The 16,656-nt window shown below is 40.8% G+C and overlaps 1 protein-coding gene across 7 annotated transcripts in view; it reads right to left on the bottom strand.

Annotated features, from left to right (window-relative positions):
* The window catches only part of DOCK10 (dedicator of cytokinesis 10), a 1,735,912-nt gene that overhangs the window by 324,039 nt on the left and 1,395,217 nt on the right, over nucleotides 1-16,656 (bottom strand). For all 7 annotated transcript variants that reach the window (XM_078665953.1, XM_078665951.1, XM_078665949.1 and 4 more), the window contains exon 34: nucleotides 6,512-6,623. In XM_078665953.1, the coding sequence (XP_078522079.1) occupies nucleotides 6,512-6,623 (112 nt within the window). The remainder of the gene's footprint in view (nucleotides 1-6,511; nucleotides 6,624-16,656) is intronic.

Here is a 16,656-nt window from a genome sequence, read left to right as displayed (position 1 = left end):
AAAATATTACGCATGTTACCAAGCTCTTCTTCTTTGAAAGGCTTATCAAAAAAGTTGTCTGAGCCCAATGTATTAAGGACATCACAAAATGCAATTTACTCTCACTAACAATCTGGTGACGTCCTCAATGGCACTCTACGGACTTTAGATGAAAGCAAATCCTGTCTTTTAGTAACCATTGACCTCTCATCTACCATTCTCTGATCTTTCTTATCATTTGATACCCTTTCATCTCATTTGATACCTTTATTCAGGAGTTGTACTTCCTCCTGTGACAATTAATTCCTTCATATCTGCTCCTTTAGCTTTTAATTGAGAGTTAGGTTCAGTGTTAGCTCAAAAGTGTCTAGGTTCTTAAGTCTCCATTTGGAACAAATGACGCTGGAATGTACCAATATCTAGCCATGTTCAACACTGCTTCACAGTGTCTTCTATGGCTGATATTCAGAAGCAGAAGGTATTTGTGAGCAACACAAATAAGTGATTCCTCTTGAAAATTATACCCCACAGAATCAATCCTTCAATCCAATTATGGCTAGAACAGTTTGCTCTGGTAATCATCTTTTCCAGCTTGATTGTCTTGACTGGGTCATTTGGAGTCATTCTCACACCTCACATGTTCTTCAAAGTGCAGGAGGCAAACCTAAACAAGGTAGCCTGCTGGAGAAGGAACCTACTCTATAAGGTTAAGCTGCTTCCACCCACTGATGAAACCAAACCTGCAGTCTAACCATGGTATAGGCACTAGTCCTTTCCCACAGATGGATGAATAGCAGTTACTGCTAGCGCTCACAAAACATAGTTTACAATAATAAATGTGCTGTTACTACTGGTTTGGAAAGTGGATTGGAAAAATGATTTCTTATTACTAATCTACCTACCTCTTTCAAGATCGGCCCTTCCACTGTTAAAATCAATCACCTCCCACAACCAACAAATGTCACATTCCCGATCTTTTCTCATTTTAAATCAAGAAACTCCTGGCTCTTTCTTGACATTTGTCATCAGAGACCTGGTTAGTCTGTCCAGATTGCACCATGGACTGACCTAAGCAGCTGGCCACAACATTAATAATGAAGAGCAGTCTCTTTTCCATTGATCCATTAAATACATTCTACTCATATAAAGGAATGAAGCATATGTGCTTCACTGCATTGCAAAATGCTCTTTTATTTGTTGATTCACTAGTTAATGCTGGATGCATTTTGCGCATATGAGCATCTTCCAGAGCAAGTATTTAAAGAATGTATACCGAAAACTAAATTATAATCTCATTTTCAATCAGAAAGAATTGAAAGCAACATTACTTCATGTATTATGTAGGGGTTTGCAAAAAACGCGTAATTTGATTTAAAGTAATTATGTGAAAGTTTGGCAAAATTATGCATAATTACTCAAAATTATACGAAATGCAAAGCTGTTATTTCGCACTATAGTTTAGCATGAAATGCATCTTCATTTCAATTTTGGACTCAGGTATGCATTTATCGAAAGCACCGCAAAGAACAGCTGCTTGTTGTTGGACCTGGCCCTTTTGGCAGGTTCACCTTGAAACATTTTGCTTTTGCCTAGCCTGTTTCGGTAACGTGGTGTTGGTGATTTTAGGCCTCTGCGCACTTTTTCACTGTGGTACAGTGTAAAGTGCATGAGCTCTCTGTGTATGTGCTGTGAGATTGGCCTGCCCTCCCATAGGAATGCATGGGGAATGTATGTGTCTGTGGTAGTTCCTGTTGTGTGGGGAGTGCAGGCTCGAGTTTGGTATTTGAGGACTCGTGAGATTGAATGATGCGCGATTATGTGGGCGGCGTTAATGTGTCTAGTGTGGAAGTGCCACTTCTAGAAGTTGGTGTGCCTGTGCAGTGAATGTGCTGGCTTGTGATTGGCTGGAGCTGGCTGGTGTGCTTGGCTCCAAGAGTTAGGATGGGTCTGCCCCGATGGTGAATGGGAGATCTGCATGTTGATGGCCGGGGAGGAGTGCACCTGGGACCTGAATAGGGCTGGGCTTTCCCTCCACAATGCTGGCTCCACCCCCTGTGGTGTGTCTGATGTCCCTGACCCATCCTGTGAATAGGCAGAGGGGCTGAGCAAAACAAAGTGCTCAGGAACCAGTTTCATCTGGTTTGCCCCTTGCCTGCACCTTTGGAAACAAAGGGAAATGGTGTATAAAAAGGGGCTGTGACCTCATTTAAAAGGTTCTTGTTTCCTGACTTGAATCTACCAGGGGCGTGCTGCTGCTGGGGCCCAGGGGAAGGCTTGCCTCCCTGGGCCCTGCCCAGCCCCTGGATGCCCTGGATACTGGAGGACTTCTTTTGGTCCCTTCTTCCTGGCCTGAGGATGGCTGGGAGCTTTTTCCTTACCCCAGGAGCCTTCCTGTATTGCTGGGCCCTCCTTGTTGTTGGGGTCATCTCTGGGGCCTTTTGGTGCTGTCCGTGCCCCAGCGCCTTGTGAGCGCTTTATTTTTCACACCTGGGCAGAGCGCTGTCGTTTTCCCTCGGAGGGAAGCGCTCCTGCCCTTTGTCTGCCCCGAGTGCACAGGTGCCTACCCTGCGACTTTGCCCGCCTTCGTTTACATACGGCAGCCACCCCGTTTATTTAATTATTTGAGCGGGTGCCTTCCCCGCTGGTTATGTTTCCTACCGAGGGAGCCTACCCCTCATCTAGATGCCCGTATTACCGCCGCCGCCGCCCGCGGCCTGCCTGGTTGTGGGCGGGGCCGCAGGACGGAAGCGGAAGTGCGTCCGAGTCCCGAGGAAGCCATGAGGAAACCAACAGCCGGCCGAGAGATGTCCTCTCGCGGCCCGGGGCTCCGGTGAGTTATGAAGAGCACCGGGGCCGCCACCAGAGAGAGAGAAGCGCTGCCGCATCCTGTGAGGAGCCCCCGTGCCGGAGCCCGGTGAGTAAGGTCTGGGCGGGGGACCAAGCTACCGGGCGCCCCTGCTCCTGGAGGGAGCAGGCTCTCTTGTGGGGCACCAGTGTAGGGTGCCAAGTCGGAGTGGCCCCGTCTGTCAGTGGGCTGCTCCAATGTTCGGCCCCCATTGTTTAGAGCCGAGAGGGCTCCAGCCTGGCCGCATTGCTTCCCGTTACCCCCGTGGGCCTGTTAATCAGCCACACTAATTTCCCTAGGTCCATTGCCATATTGGGGTGCATTGTCGGCACCCGGGCGGCCCCCACTTGCGAGAGGGCCGCCCCAACGACAGGGGGCATGTTTTCTTCAGGAGCCTAGATGGCTCCCCGCCCCCATTTTTGTCTAGAGCCTGAGGGCTCCAACGAGGCCCCCATTATGTTCAGAGCCTACATGGCTCCTTGGGGCATATCTTGTTTCAGAGCCAGAGGGCTCCAACGCGGTACACAGGTTCTTCCAGAGCCTAGAGGGCTCCAAAAGTGCGCGACATGTATTTCCAGAGCCGGAGGGCTCAGTTTAGCGCAATCTTTGTCCTGAGGGGCTAGTGAGAGCCCCTGTCGCAGTTCTTGATTTCCAGCTGCCCAGCAATTAGTGGGCAGCTGCGCCGTTTAGGTTCTTTTCTTTCAGGGGACCTGTTCTTGGTGAACTCAGGAGTGAGGCGCACTCCTTCGCCCCTACCTTGGCCTTCCACAGCTGCGCAGCACTTAGTGCCAGCTGCAGCATTTAGGCCCTTGTGATTGTCCTCAGCTGCCCAGCAAGTAGTGGGCAGCTGCAACGTTTAGGCTTGCGCAGATGGCGCACCCCTGACTGGCGCTGCATTGGCAGCGCGCCCTGACATTCGGGACACAGGGCATTTGAGCCCCTCCTTGAGATGGCCAGTTGGCCAGGGGGGCTGGTTTGTGGGTAGGGCGCAAAGCCCTAAATGTGGTTTATGTGCCCTAAATGTGGCGCAAGGTGATTGCCTACTGTATTTATACTGTTTAGGCCTAAATGTGAATGCTGCGTAATGTGCTTTGCCTTTATGCTTGTGTTATACTTCTAAAGGTGCTCATGATTAGAGGTTTGCTTTGCTTAGTATGTTATACTAGTGAGTTTGTATCCCTGCGTGATCTAGGCCTATGGTTATTAGTATTGCGTAGTGTGTACCTACCTTTACCAGTGGTTACTGGTGGTGTTCCACCATTGTTACTTTGTGCTACAATTGTTCTAGTACTAGTTCTAACAAGTGCTTGCTCCTGACAGTGGCCCACGTGGCACTGTCCTGTGTAAATAATCCTGTGTGAATATTGCCCGTGCTGGTTGGCACAATGTATATTGTGTGATACTATCTGATGTGTTTTTGATAATACAAAAGTTATTTTTATATAACCTTGTGTGGAGTTCCTTTTGTAGTGTGCCTGGGATGTTGTTACTGTGTGCATGCGCAAATGCTTTACACATCGCCTCCGAGATAGGCCTGACTGCTCATGCCAAGCTACCAAGGGGGTGAGCAGGGGTTATTTTGGCGTGTGACTCCCTTGCCCTGACTAGAGTGGTGGTTTCTGCCTGGCTTTGCCGCAAGCCTTAGCCAACCAGAAATCCCATTTCTAACACTTGTATTGGGGAATTTCCTGTAAAAAGTGCAACAAAACCCCAAATTACCAGAATTACGGTGGCATAATTTAAATGTCACCCAGACCTAGTATTATGTAAACCATGTTCTATGTTCACAATAGCCTTTATGGACAACTCATGCATACAACCCGCAATACAAAGCTATCTCTTCTTTATGGTGCTGGACTGTTAATTGGATCTCATTTTAGACTAAAATGTAATGTGTGATGTGCATGCTGTACTCAATTTCAATGTTCCTTTTATATTTTTACTGTACAGTGCACAATGTGATAAAAGCAATGCCTGAATTAAACACAGCCACTAGTAAAAATTCTGGGCACATTTCATCCTATTAAAATTTGCACACTGTTCAATTACAGACAGGGACCAACCATAATACGTGTCCTCAGTCATAATTGACAGCCCAGAATAAACTGCTAGGCCATGACCTTCTGAATGATAACAGAAGTAACATTGTGTCTAGCCTTACCGGGCTTGATCATTGGTCCCAGACCTAGACACTATGACGCAGAAAACTATGTTTTCTCTGTCTGGGTAAAGACATAACACTTGGGATAAGTAACTGAAATACATCACAGGACATGATAGAATTTTCTTTAATCATCAATAGTTTTATTTGATTCAGACCTCTACTGAGGTCTACAAATAAAAAATATAAAGTAAAACAATTATTTGTATACGCTTTAAAACAATTTTTAAAAACCTTTTAAAAACTTGAACAAACTATAACAGACAATTCCTTTGGGGGAGACATACATAGCTTGATTAAATCTTGGGTTGAGATGGCATTACATCTGAAATGAATGGGCTTTATAAACCGAAAGCGGGCCTCTACCAAAATTGGATTTGGACAGCAACACGTGAGTGAGATCTTGCGTTCCTCCAATACATAAATCACATATACCTGAGCAATTTTCTAGAGTATTCCATTTAGAGGTAAACATTTTTAGTGGAAGAATTCCCAGACGCAAGAGGAGAATAAAACGCCTCACTCTATGTTCTAATTGGAAGTAATGATACTGCTCATGAGACTTATACACTTTATTTTTCTCAAAAGGATTATAATGCTTTAGTTGGCTACAATATTCAATATCTAGTTCAAAACTCAATCTTGGTGTGGAGTTTTTTAAAAGGAGTTTCAAATGTACTGGAGTCCAAGCCTGCAAACGTGCTAGTGTGCATTGGGACGCCTTATGAGCTATATTAAGGTCCTTATTAAATATATACTGTGCCGGTTCACTTCCAAATGTCTCCAGTTTTAATAGCTATCTCAAAGTTCCAGGGAATGTGTGTAATAGATTGGATGCCCACCTTATTATGTTAGAGATCGCTCTAGCATATATGCTCACCATAGATAACTCAAGACGTAATGCTTAGAACGGAAATATTTTCCTTTAAGCTTCAGCACTGGTACTTACCCTACTCATATTCCATTCAACAGTTTTGCTCCCTGCCGCATTACAGGCAGTAAACAAACATACGAATCAATTGTAGTCCTGCCACAATAAAGAGGCAGTTCATCCCAAACTATTTGGCCATGTTCACAGTGAATGAAAATGGAGGAAGCCTTCCTCTGGCACAACAATGCATGATTCCACCATTTCAAGACTGTGTGGCACTTATCAATATGTAAACATTAAACTCTGATTAACTGACGTATTGATTGTCTGATTGGTTAATTGATTGATTTCTTTATTTAAGCAGTAGACTCTTGTTGCTTGTGCTTCAGCCTGACTTTCTACTTTATGAAGTGGATCGAAATCCTCAATGATGCTTACTTATATTAAAAGTCATCAAAATATATCTATTGAAAATAGATATTGATGTAAACAGAAACTTGAACATGATAATGGAATGGAATGTATGGCACCTCTTTACAGAAAGCACCAATGAATAGAAGGCACCGTGAGTACAGCTACACAATTACAGACAAGACAAACAGCATAAAATAGTACACCAACATTTAAAAAAACCTTTCTGACATGTACTTGGTACCTGCTATTGAGTTCAGAACATCTTTTGAAAAGGATGTATCCACAGAGTTTGCGTGTTTCATTGCTGCCTGATTTTGAGATCCCCCAGTGGTGCTTATGTCGTCTCTTGACCCCTAGAATTTGAAATTGGATAAAAGTAAGTCTTAAAATTCGGATATTATGTATTGATGTGAATAATCAATCCCTTTTTGTGATTGCTTGTAATTTGAGGGCCCAAAATGCTCCACATGATCAGTAGCCATACCTGAGTAATTGATTGGCCTTCAACTTTGTGTTAGAAATTGCAAGCCCAGTCCCTGGAGCAAGAAACTTGACTTTATGAAAATGCTCTTTTTCTTGTGAAGCATTCCTTTCTCTTTACGAATTGGATGTAAGAAACCATTTTTCTCACAAAGCACGAATAAAGGAATTACTGTTGTTGCATCCCATCTTGATGATCTTTTGCTGTTTTGCCTTAACATTATATCACATACACAACACTAAACGTACAATCACCAGTTACATATTAACATTCTTGTAAATGGCTACATGAGCTCCCACATATTCATTGATTGAAACTATTTACATGTGCATGACTATAGCTAAAGATTTTCCCATAGCTACTTCTACTTTACCACTTCTGATGTAGCTGAATCAATATGCCAAAAAGACATATCACATAGCTCCGTGGAGTTAGTACCCCATTTCCAACCCAAGAGTTTTTCAATACTTCAGCAAAGCAAAGAACATAGAGGGTGAAGCCAAAAGAAATACAAAATGAATGAAAGGAAATAAAAGCATTCAACATGGGAGGTGGAGTTGTCCTGAAGTATCCCCACAACACAATACATAATGAAGGTTGAGCAACATCACAGCTACTGTTAAACAGGAAGGACTGCAGCCTTGCCCAGCTGAACTTGCTGTTATCCCTCCTCAGAAAACACGCAATAATTAATGTTGCTGTTTTACAAATAGAGTGCACACAAACTCCTTTTAAAAGTGTGGAAGTTGCTGCTGTACACGTAGTGGCATGAGCATAGGATCCTCAGGAACCTCTTTCACACCAGCATAGAAGGATATCTAACTGTCAATTCACCCATATGGAAAAGGGGTGTTTTCTAACAGCCTTGCCAAACTGGTGACCTTGATGTCTAATCAATATGTTATTGTCAAATCTCAACAATTGGGTCATATTAATCTATGTAATATCTCCTCCTCCTTAGTTGGATGAGAAGGGAGATAAAATTATGGCAAGTAAAGTCAGCTGTGAGATATGAAATTCAGTATCCATCTTAGTTAAGGAAGAAGTTCTACTCTTCAAAACTAATTACTACTTGAAGAAAGACGTAAAAACATAAGAAAGAAAAAAAATATGCAACAAAAAATTAAGAGAGTAAGAATGTACAGGCTCAAAAGGCTGCTGCACCAAAATAGTATGAACGAAATTTAAATCGCCTTCAGGGTCTTCAAAGGGAACTGGACACACTTATTCTGAAATCCTTGAGGAAACTGAACTACAACAGAGACTTTAAATAATGAACCCCTGTCATAGTACAACAGACATGCAAAAAGAGTCTTTATTTACCCTTTTATTGCGTTAAAATTCAGACCATTTTCAATCTAAGAAGCTGGAAAAAGTAGAAACTGCAGTACACCACCATTAAGATGATCCACAGTTCTTCCTACAGCAAGCGGTAAAGATTACCCATCTACCATAAAACACAGCCATAATAAAGGGTGGAGAGAACAGGATCAAGACCCTCTTCCTGAACATTGTAAGACTAAATATTAGCCTCTCGGACCAGACTCCACACATGAAGGCTTAAATTCTTGAGGGAAGGGTGCAGAACCTCTCGCCCTCCCTGAAACAAATGGTCCTCCTGGAGAGGAAGAAGAAATGGAGTTCAAAGACCAGAAGGTCTGGGTAGCAATGCCACCTTCCCCAAATCAGAGCAACCTGAGAATGATGAAACCACATTTTGAAAATCATTTTTCATTAGCCAATGTACAGGTGGAAAATTCAGATTTATTATCAAACCAGCTCTCGGGGATTCCAGGGTAGGGAACAGTCTGAGGTAAAAAAAAAAGGCTGCATTTCTTTATGAAATGAGTCACAAAATACTCTATCATTTGGAGCTCCCAGCTCTGAGATATTGAAGAAACACCTCCTGATGACTTTCGTATTTGGGACTGACTGATAATTTTCTGCTTAGGAAATCAACCATCACACTTTCCTTCTATTGGAGAAGACTTACTGACAGACAGTTTCCTCTGCGGGAAGCCCTGTGAAAGATTCACATTGCATTGCTGCTCTAGGTAAGAGACCTTAGTTCTACTCACTTCTTTATTTAATGAATCGTGCAATTATGGGTCTTATAAATCCAAACCTCATTTGGCAAAAAGAAAGGAAAGGAATATTGACTTTAATGCAAATCACACAACCATTAACATGAGGAGATTTATATGCATAGTTGTTTTTGGAACTCTCCACAGAGCACTGAATGACACCAAAAACAGGTGAGCTCCCCAAACCCTCAAGGAAAGTGTCTGTTACCAAGGTCAGCCAAGGAAAGGCCTTAAAAAAACAACTTATCCCAAAAAGAAAAAATTGCATTAAAAAATCTGGAACAAGCAAACGAGATTACCATAAAACCTGGCAACAAAGGTGGCAGCATTGTCGTCATGGACACAATAGACTATGATAGGAGAATGAAAGACCTTTTAAATAACCCAGACCATTACTCTGTGAGTAATAGACAAGAATGGTTAGATCTAGGGAAACTGATAAAAAATCGTCAGAACTTTGCCCTTGAGGATTAAGTTATTTCCCAGGAAGAGTTCAATTATATGAAATATGATACCCCCACGATACCGGCCATGTACGGTCTACCAAAAGTGCATAAAAGCTTAACAGATCCGCCCATGCGCCCAATCGTGTCTAGTCTTAAGTCATTGACAGAACCATTGAGTCAATATGTAGACAAATTTATCCAACCACTTGTGACAGTACAACGAGCCTATATTAAGGACACAACTCACATGATTGAAAAAATTGAAAATACATCTTTTGACTCACAAAAGGAGTGGCTAGTGACCCTCGATATTGAGGCACTATACACAAATATTCCACAAAATGACACCATTGCCATGATAAGTAATCTTTTAAAAGACCAAGATGACGAACTATCAGATCACTCAAAATTCATAGTAGACTGTGTAAAGATAATTCTGAAAAATAAAAATTTTCTGTTTAAAGATGAGTTCTTTAGACAAACTAAAGGGACGAGCATGGGAGCCACCTGTGCCCCAAGCTTGGCTTGCCTTTATGTGGCTTCCTTTGAGGAGAAACACATTTTCAATGAAGCGGCCCCATTCTTTGAAAACATCGATAGATGGTCCCGCTTCATTGACGATGTTTTTTTTATATGGAAAGGAAATGAGGAGGACCTAATAGCATTCATCCAATGGATCAATCTAGGGGATAGTCATTTAAAATTTACATCCTCATACAGCAACAACACCTGTAATTTTCTGGATATAAAAATTAAAAATGTACAAGGCAGCCTACAAGTTGAACTGTTCTGCAAACCGACAGATCGCAACACCATGTTGCATTATGAAAGTAATCACCCGGCTAGCCAAAAAAACAATATACCCTTTGGACAATGCCTCAGGGTAAAACGAAACTGTACAAATAGGCAAGAATTTGGGAAACATGCTAAAATATTAACTAACAAATTTATTGAAAGGGGATATCCAAAGAATATGGTAAAGAAAGCTTACAAGAGAGCTAAATATTATAATAGGGACAGCCTGTTTGAACCAAAACAGCAAAGAGAAAACGAAGAAAACAAATTGGTTTGTGTGACCAATTTTTCCACTATAACCAATAAAGTAAAAAACCTGATAAATAGAAATTGGAATCTACTGACTAGTGACAATACAGGTCCGTTACCAAAACCAATATATGCGTTTAGACGCAATAAAACCATCAGGAATTGTTTAGTACATACTTATCCTGATAAAGGGACCAGAAACAATATAAGAACCCTAGATGGCAAAACCATCACTGGAAATTTTCCGTGTGGTAGCTGCAAAAATTGCGACTTGATCATAAAAGGGCCGAATATCATGTATAAAGAAATAAACCACAAACAACAGAGTCTAGTAAATTGCAAAACTCAAAATGTAATTTACATGATTAAATGCCCCTGTGAGAAAGCATATATTGGCGAGACCTCAAGAGAAATACGGCTGAGGCTTAATGAACATAGATCTGCCATTCGAACTAAACGCCCCAATGCACCGTTAGTAGATCACTGGATAGCAAACAGACATAAAGAGGATGACATCAGATGGTGTATTCTAGAAGCTGTGAGACTTAATAATAGAGGGGGTGACCTAAATACTAAACGAAAAAAGAGGGAACAGTATTATATGTCCAAATTTCAAACATTTAAAAACGGTTTAAATAATCGAGAGGAATGGGAGATGATCCTCTAATTTCCCAAATACAGTAGAATTAACAACAAGTAGGGAATACAAGAGGTAAACTCAGCCCCACAGATAGTTTAGTCAGAGGCGAAAGTAATACTGTGGACTAAAATATGTACTCTTGATCAGAAAATGCAAAATACGTAAAGTCAATGAAGGAGAATATAACAGGAGCATATTTAAATCAATAAACGGAACCTCCTGTATCCAGTACCAACATACAAATTTATCGTATAAACTATTCCCAAAAACATTCCTCTGGATCTTCCAATATGGCGATCACAAAAGAAACAACTTACTCACGCTTCGCGTCACAGCAATAAGCGAGACCATAAGCGTAAATAGAAACATAACCCACACAGGGAGCACAACTGATAATAATAATGTGGTGTGCACACTGTTGATAAAAACACCATTAGTTAGAAATGAGCAAAATGAGAGAGCCCACGAACCAAGCAAGGCGTATCCATGTGATTTTTTTCAAAAAATGAGGAAATGCCGCTTCGCGGTGTTTCCGAATAGGGAGAACCACATAGAATATAAAAATAGGGAGAAACTCCTTAAATAAAAAAGATACTCGACCAGAATTAGAAAAGGCACGTTGGGGATAAACCTATTCCAAGATGGCCGACATATTAGAAATGAGCAAAATGAGAGAGCCCACGAACCAAGCAAGGCGTGTTTATGCGATTTTTTCAAAAAAATGAGGAAATGCCGCTCCGCGGTTTTTCCAAAAAGGGACTATGACATAGAATATAAAAATAAGGAGAAACTCCTTAAATAAAAAGATACTCGACCAGAATTAGTAAAGGCATTTTGGGGATAAACCTATTCCAAGATGGCCGACACATAAACATGACCAAGCATCACATCGACAACAACGAGGCTAAAGCAGTATCAATTAAAAAACCAATTATCCAATTACAACGAATATAAAAGGGCCAACAAACAGGGCATCGAACTCAGTTGCAGTAGACCCTTGACGGAGGACGGTCGTGGAAAGGAATACTGGAAAATACAAGTAAGTTTAGTAGAGTAGGGAACCTAATAATAGCTAACAAAAATAATCCTTTAGTTAAAATTAAATAAAACTTTCTTGTTTTTCCATTTTTTCAGCAATCCTGAAATTTTAAAATCAGGCAAGCATTGGATGTTGTAAATTTATAAATAGGAAGACTGACATCAATGCAACAAAGGTAACATACAACTATCCTTATATTAGTACAATGAATGAAAAATAAAAAGGATAACCCATACTGATATCAGTAAATTGTGTCCTTTCAGTATTTAATCTAAAGACACAATGACCGTCCGTCCAAGACTCTGGAAAACAATATAATATAAGCACCTGAGGTAAGATCCGCACCCTTGTGTATAGAGCCCTGCTCACTTAGAGCAACAACAAATAAATAATAATTTCATTTGTCTGTCCAGTCATCTAGAATTGACTAGAAACTTCATACTTGAGGAACAGATACCATCCCAGCCCATCAACCGGGTAGAGATTACAAACAGAACCCCATAGCGTTATTGAAAGATATCTTAACTAAGGTCAGTACTTGAAAAATCATTAAATCGCTGAATAATGAAAAAGTGTTGTAAAACTGAAGTTAGAAAAACTTTCTCCTAACAGTGAGGCACAATATTTGACCTCCAAACCCACAGGAACTAAATTGGAAAAAACTGTTGGGTCAGCTGGACATACCAAAGAGTCAGCTCAAATAAGGTATATAGATGACCTATAGTAAATCTAGTGGCAGATCTATTATCGAACATCAGAAATATTGACCAATTTCAATCTCATCTTTTTGTTATAGTACTACGGAACAATTGGTGTAAACAAACAGTTTTCCAGTACGATTCTTTTAAATTAAAGCTGCAACCTGGAGTATATCCATAAAGTAAGTACAATGTAATGTCTGGGATATAATTTAGAGGTTGGAACTAAGTTCTTCTTGTAAAAATCAATGTGTCAAAAACAGGAGTCCATAGAATAACAAATGTTAGGAGATGCTTTGTTGTGATCTGTAATGTTTAGAAAGTCACACTCGGTTTTTTCTTCTAAGTTATGAAATCTAATAGAATTGCAGTATTAGAAAAACATACTATTCATGTCAGTATATGGCCAATCAAAGATTGTGGTATTAAGGTTTTGTCCCTAAAAACTAGTATAATATTGTAATACATTTTTTTTTTATATATTTTTCAAAATAGATTGTTTTTATAAAAGAAAGCATTGTCCTGAAGAAGGTGACCAACGTTTTCACCGAAACGCCGCGTCAACAGTTTTTCTTGTTTTTATTAAATATGTTTTTTTAACAAATGTGTGTTGAAATAATATGTAATGTGATGTTTGAATAAATTGTATGAAAACTTGATTTTAACAACATTGTGACAATGTAAGCAGAACAAAAAACTCTTTTTTCATAATAAATTGCATAGAGTGCAAAACCTTTCTCTACTTCATTCTTTGTCGAAACTGTATTGTAATTGGTTGCCATATAATTATTCATAAATTGTCCAAATCATGGTAGATTTGTAAATTTGTTATTCTGTGGGGTAACACTCCTAACATTCATTTCCCTGACACGATTACCATAGAACTAGGTTGGTGTAGGGGGACTATATATTTAGTCCCAGCTACTACCAAGACCAGAAAAAGGGATCCCTTTGTTATTTATCGCTTATAAAAGGCTTCCCACTGATTAAGTTCTCTGGCTGAGTCCACCACTGCAGCCCACTTAACAATTTTACCCTTTTGCTGACCATAGCACTCATTCCATTACAATTCAAGGCACCACTGCAGTATTCTCATCTTCAAATGAGCCTGAATGCCAAAAAAGGTGCAAGAAGCTATTTTGGAGGAATCTCAGCCTTTCTCTTTCTGGTTGCGATGCATTTCTTGCAAACTTTGTTATCACTTAAACTGTTCCAGTAAGAAAAAAGCTCTCACAAATGAGGTATCTATCACTGCCCCTATGAATTGACCATGCTCAGGTGGACTCAGATTGGGCTTTCTGTAATGCACATAATAACCAAAGCTGTTCGTCCTACAAACTGACCTTGTGTAGCAATCATCAAATAAAGGTAAAGGTCAATAAATCAGTGAACATGAGCTGCCAGTCCGATCCAGTCCGATGCCCCAGTAAAGCTATATCGGTTCATTTTAGCCCATGAGCGAGTTAGAGACAGAGGAATAGTATTTTTAAATGTCTTTTAAGTGATAAGGGTGTTTAAAGACAGGGACCGTTGCGTGATGTGACCAAACAAGAGGAAAAGGCCTTTCGACACTCCTCAAATTATGCTTGGTAGCGATGGGTTTGAGAGTGTGTGCAGGCGATCTGTGGCATTTTTAAAAAGTTGTGGGAAGCCTGTTGGAGTCTAGAGGGCAGATTTACAAGCCCCTTGGCCTCTTTTACGCCGCAGTTGCGTCACTTTTGTGACGCAGCGGCAGCGCAAAAGCGGCGCAAAAGCGGCTCCATGGTGCAGGTTATTTACAACGTAACGCATCTGGAAGATGCGCCACGTTGTAAAGCCCTGCGCCAGAAGTAGGCGTTCTGGCGCATGTGGGGGGCGTTCCGGCGCAGGAACGCCTTCTAAAAGTGGCTGAGTGAAATCTACAAGATTTCACTCAGTCACTTTTGAGCCCCTGCTGTGTCAAAACCCTGCGCCTGCTTGAAGCAGGCGTAAGGATTGACGCAGCATTGCAAAGATAGGGCCCTCCAGAGCATTGCTGGAGCTGCATCGCGCTTGTGACGCAACTCCAGCAATGCGCCGCCTTTACGTTGTAGTGTAGTTCCTATATTCCCAATAGGCTCTGCGCATTGGAATAATATAAACAGCAGTGTAGACGTAGGACTGAGGTCAACTAGGTCTCTACTGACTATATTAGACTTAATTAGTTTTGCCAGCTAGCCCAGAGGTCACTAGAAACTTTCTCGAATGTTCAGGAAAGAGTTAACTCTCCTGATTTAGACAAGAAGGGATTAGCTTCTGACAACTGCATAAACATGACAACTTTGCTCCCTCAGAATAAAGAGTGTATCTCTAGAGTCGTGTGAAAACAATAGACAACTATTTCACACAGTCAATCGTGCATACTTAGTTTCACCAGAGTGCAGAGAAATACAGAGACGGGCGTTTTCAATAAAAGGTGTTATTTATTGAGCAGTCTTCTTTCTCATGCAAGAGAAATGAATTGCCACAATTGCAATACTTATCATGAAGTAAAGTGCGTACAGTAAAAGGAGTATTATAAAATAATACTGTAAAAGCATTGATATGGTTTCTTAGCCATATGATACTTTAAATGGATAAAATAGATACATACATAAAAACATTGACTAACGTACTCAACTGGTGCTTCTAATATATGCCTACCCCGGTGTACCTGACCTAAGCCTAATACGTGGGAAGGAGTAAGTAAGTAGCAGTTTAAGTTAAGTTGGTTTGCCAAGAATCTGAATCAAGAAATCTCTTTAAGGGTTTAGTCAGCTCCGTACCTTGGTAATAGAATGTAGGAGGTCTTGTATCTCTCTCTCAGGACTCGATCTCCCAGTAACCCGCAAGGGTGACTGGAAACACCGGAGCTGGATTTTCTCGGCTGGAGAAAAAGACAGCGTCTCTCTCAATGCGTCAAGAGAGGGTCGGCTTCCTTCGGCTCTCGCATCAGCTGGGCGTCAGGCAAGTAGATAGCCACTCTGCTCCAAACCACCGTGTGTTTGCTTAAGGCAACGTTGGTATATTTATACCTGAAAGGTGCCGTGTTTGACGTAAGGTTGGACATAAGACGTCACTAAGAACTAACAGTTCTTTCTGGACTCCAAGAGTTCTTGTGCAAATCAAAACAAAAGCAGGGGGAATTCCCGGGCTGCTGGAGGCTTGGTTTGTTTAAAGAACACGTTGTGCTTTCTAGGAGTCTATGGGAGTAGCCTTGCCGTATTTGGACTGCATGGGCTAATACTAAATATGGATATGATTCTTATGCCTTTATAAGGATATTATTTATTATAACCACATAAGGGCATAAATCGGGAATATCGAATTAGGGTCCTAGATAGAAACACAACACCCACTCCACGTATTATGTCAATCATTACTAAAAATACTAAGCAATAGTAAACATATAATAATGCATGTGTTTTCCAACCCACCCCAAAATACATAAAGTGCATTTGAAATGGTGTATGGTATATACACGAAAATGAGTATTGGTACTGTACGTTTTTTAAGCAGTGGTATCATTCAGTTAAATGCATATATATCTCAGCTGAATGAATTGCGCAAATTACACATGAAATGGCTCTAAATACAGAAAAGAAGGTCGAGACCATTCCATCACATATTTATACAAATGCTGTACATGTGCTAGAGGCTGAGGTAAAATATTGTCTCTAGTTGTCCTAAAAATAGAAGCTCTGTTCTCTAAGAATAGTTCTACTTTAAGCAGTTTACTGTGTGCCATAAAAAAGTAAATATTTTGGAAGTGGAAAAAAATAATTTCATTTTCAGGGGAAAAAATAGTTCCAAATGTTTTCAGTAGTCTTGTTTATCAAAACTGAAGGCCAAATTCAGAGTTCAGGGAGCGCTGTGTGCTCGTTGTTTTAAAAGTTATTCTTTTTGTTCAGGGGAGAACATCATATCAGACAGGCTTGCAAAAAATTGGTCTACAAC

The sequence above is a fragment of the Lissotriton helveticus genome, chromosome 11 (genome assembly GCF_964261635.1).
Source record: "Lissotriton helveticus chromosome 11, aLisHel1.1, whole genome shotgun sequence".
Taxonomy (NCBI): Eukaryota; Metazoa; Chordata; class Amphibia; order Caudata; family Salamandridae; genus Lissotriton; species Lissotriton helveticus.
The sequence above is the reverse complement of the archived record's forward strand: the minus strand, read 5'-3'. Positions and strand labels throughout refer to the sequence as shown.